This window comes from Cyclopterus lumpus, chromosome 11 (genome assembly GCF_009769545.1).
Source record: "Cyclopterus lumpus isolate fCycLum1 chromosome 11, fCycLum1.pri, whole genome shotgun sequence".
Taxonomy (NCBI): Eukaryota; Metazoa; Chordata; class Actinopteri; order Perciformes; family Cyclopteridae; genus Cyclopterus; species Cyclopterus lumpus.
Genome location: NC_046976.1, coordinates 20,855,506 through 20,858,005, shown reverse-complemented (window position 1 = coordinate 20,858,005; position 2,500 = coordinate 20,855,506). Strand labels below are relative to the sequence as shown.

Genomic DNA, 2,500 nt, shown 5'->3' with positions numbered 1-2,500 from the left:
ATCTTCTTTAAATCTTCTTTGATTCTTCTTTGAATCTTCTTTAAATCTTCTTTGATTCTTCTTTAAATCTTCTTTGAATCTTCTTTAAATCTTCTTTCTATCGTCTTTGAATCTTCTTTAAATCTTCTTTAAATCTTCTTTGAATCTTCTTTGAATCTTTAAATCTTCTTTGAATCTTCTTTAAATCTTCTTTCTATCTTCTTTGAATCTTCTTTAAATCTTCTTTGAATCTTCTTGAATCTTCTTTCTATCTTCTTTAAATCTTTAAATCTTCTTTCTATCTTCTTTGAATCTTCTTTAAATCTTCTTTGAATCTTCTTGAATCTTCTTTCTATCTTCTTTAAATCTTTAAGTCTTCTTTCTATCTTCTTTGAATCTTCTTGAATCTTCTTTGAATCTTCTTTAAGTCTTCTTTAAATCTTCTTTGAATCTTCTTTGAATCTTCTTTGAATCTTTAAATCTTTTTTAAATCTTCTTTCAATCTTCTTTCAATCTTCTTTAAATCTTCTTTCTATCTTCTTTGAATCTTCTTTAAATCTTCTTTGAATCTTCTTGAATCTTCTTTCTATCTTCTTTAAATCTTCTTTAAATCTTTAAATCTTCTTTAAATCTTTAAATCTTCTTTAAATCTTCTTTGAATCTTCTTTCAATCTTCTTTAAATCTTCTTTGAATCTTCTTTAAGTCTTCTTTCTATCTTCTTTGAATCTTCTTGAATCTTCTTTGAATCTTCTTTAAGTCTTCTTTAAATCTTCTTTGAATCTTCTTTAAGTCTTCTTTCTATCTTCTTTGAATCTTCTTTAATCTTATTTAACCTTCTTTGAATCTTCTTTAATCTTCTTTAACCTTGAGCGTCTTCCGTCTCTTCTCCAGGCGCCGGTTGCTCCATCAAACCGGAAGTGGACGACTGTCCCAACGAGTGCAGCGATCAGGGGCGCTGCGCGGCCGGCCGGTGCGTCTGCTTCCTCGGGTTTCATGGACCGGACTGCAGCGAGTCCGACTGTCCTGGGAACTGCAACGACAACGGCCGCTGCGTGGACGGGAAGTGCGCGTGCGATCCCGGTTTCACCGGCGCCGACTGCGCGCGGACCGCCTGCCCCGACGACTGCAGCGACCGGGGCCGGTGCGTGAACGGCAAGTGTGCGTGCCACGGCGGCTTCACCGGTCCCAGTTGCTCGGACAGATCCTGCCCAGGGAACTGCAACAGCAGGGGGCGCTGTGTGGACGGACAGTGCGTGTGCGATCCCGGATCCATCGGACCGGACTGCTCCAAGACAAGCTGCCCAGGAGACTGCAACAGCAGGGGGCGCTGCGTGGACGGACAGTGCGTGTGCGACCCCGGATCTACCGGAGACGACTGCGCCGACAAATCCTGCCCGGGGAACTGCAACAGCAGGGGGCGCTGCGTGGACGGACAGTGTGTGTGCGACGTCGGCTTCACCGGAGACGACTGCGCCGACAAATCCTGCCCAGGGAACTGCAACAGCAGGGGGCGCTGCGTGGACGGACAGTGCGTGTGCGATCCCGGATCCACCGGACCGGACTGCTCCAAGACAAGCTGCCCAGGGAACTGCAACAGCAGGGGGCGCTGCGTGAACGGGAAGTGCGTGTGCGATCCCGAATCCACCGGAGACGACTGCGCCGACAAATCCTGCCCAGGGAACTGCAACAGCAGGGGGCGCTGCGTGAACGGGAAGTGCGTGTGCGATCCCGGATCCACCGGAGACGACTGCGCCGACAAATCCTGCCCAGGGAACTGCAACAGCAGGGGGCGCTGTGTGGACGGACAGTGCGTCTGCGACGGCGGCTTCGCCGGGGCGGACTGCGGCACCAAAGGCTGTCCCGGTAACTGCGGCGGAAAGGGCCGCTGCGTCAAGGGGAGGTGCGTCTGCCGGCGAGCGTTTACCGGACCGGACTGCAGCCAGTGTGAGGAGGCCATGAGCGGACCCAACTGTGACGTCGGTGAGTCCAACCCAACAGGATCCTGACCCCTGAATGAAGACCGTGTCCTGGAACGACTCTACTTTAGTACGTTTTTTCAGGTCCTTGTAATTTCCTTGAGTTGAGAAAGTTCTGCTGCTTCAAATCCACAAACATCAGATATAAGTAGAAGTACATTAAGTACTTTTAATGAAGTAGAGTTTCTAGGCCCTGATGAAGTCCATGAGTTGTGGAAAAAGCTCCTATGTGGACCCTAAAAGTTGTTCTTTTACACACTGTTTCCCAACTCAAGTTATTTTATGTATATTTATACTTTATTTCTCACCAACAACAACAACAACAAACACGTTGTCCTCCATGGACCTCGTTCCTCCTCAGACCTTCTTTCCCTCTGATACTCGACCGAAGGAAAAGTCCCGTATGAATAATATCTCAGGCGGCAGTAAAAAGCATGGAGAAGACGAGAGATAGAAGCTTTTATGGATCCTGAAGGAAGTTCCTGGTGCCAGAGTTTGATCCATCGGGATAATAAAATGTAAAAGAAGTGAAGCTGCGTTAAAT

The 2,500-nt window shown here is 46.8% G+C and overlaps 1 protein-coding gene across 1 annotated transcript in view; it reads left to right on the top strand.

The window, feature by feature from the left end:
- LOC117739229 (tenascin-like) overlaps window positions 1–2,500 on the top strand; it is a 38,846-nt gene that overhangs the window by 6,008 nt on the left and 30,338 nt on the right. The window contains exons 4-5 of the mRNA XM_034545522.1: window positions 872–1,043; window positions 1,209–1,960. Coding sequence (XP_034401413.1) covers window positions 872–1,043; window positions 1,209–1,960 — 924 coding nt within the window. The remainder of the gene's footprint in view (window positions 1–871; window positions 1,044–1,208; window positions 1,961–2,500) is intronic.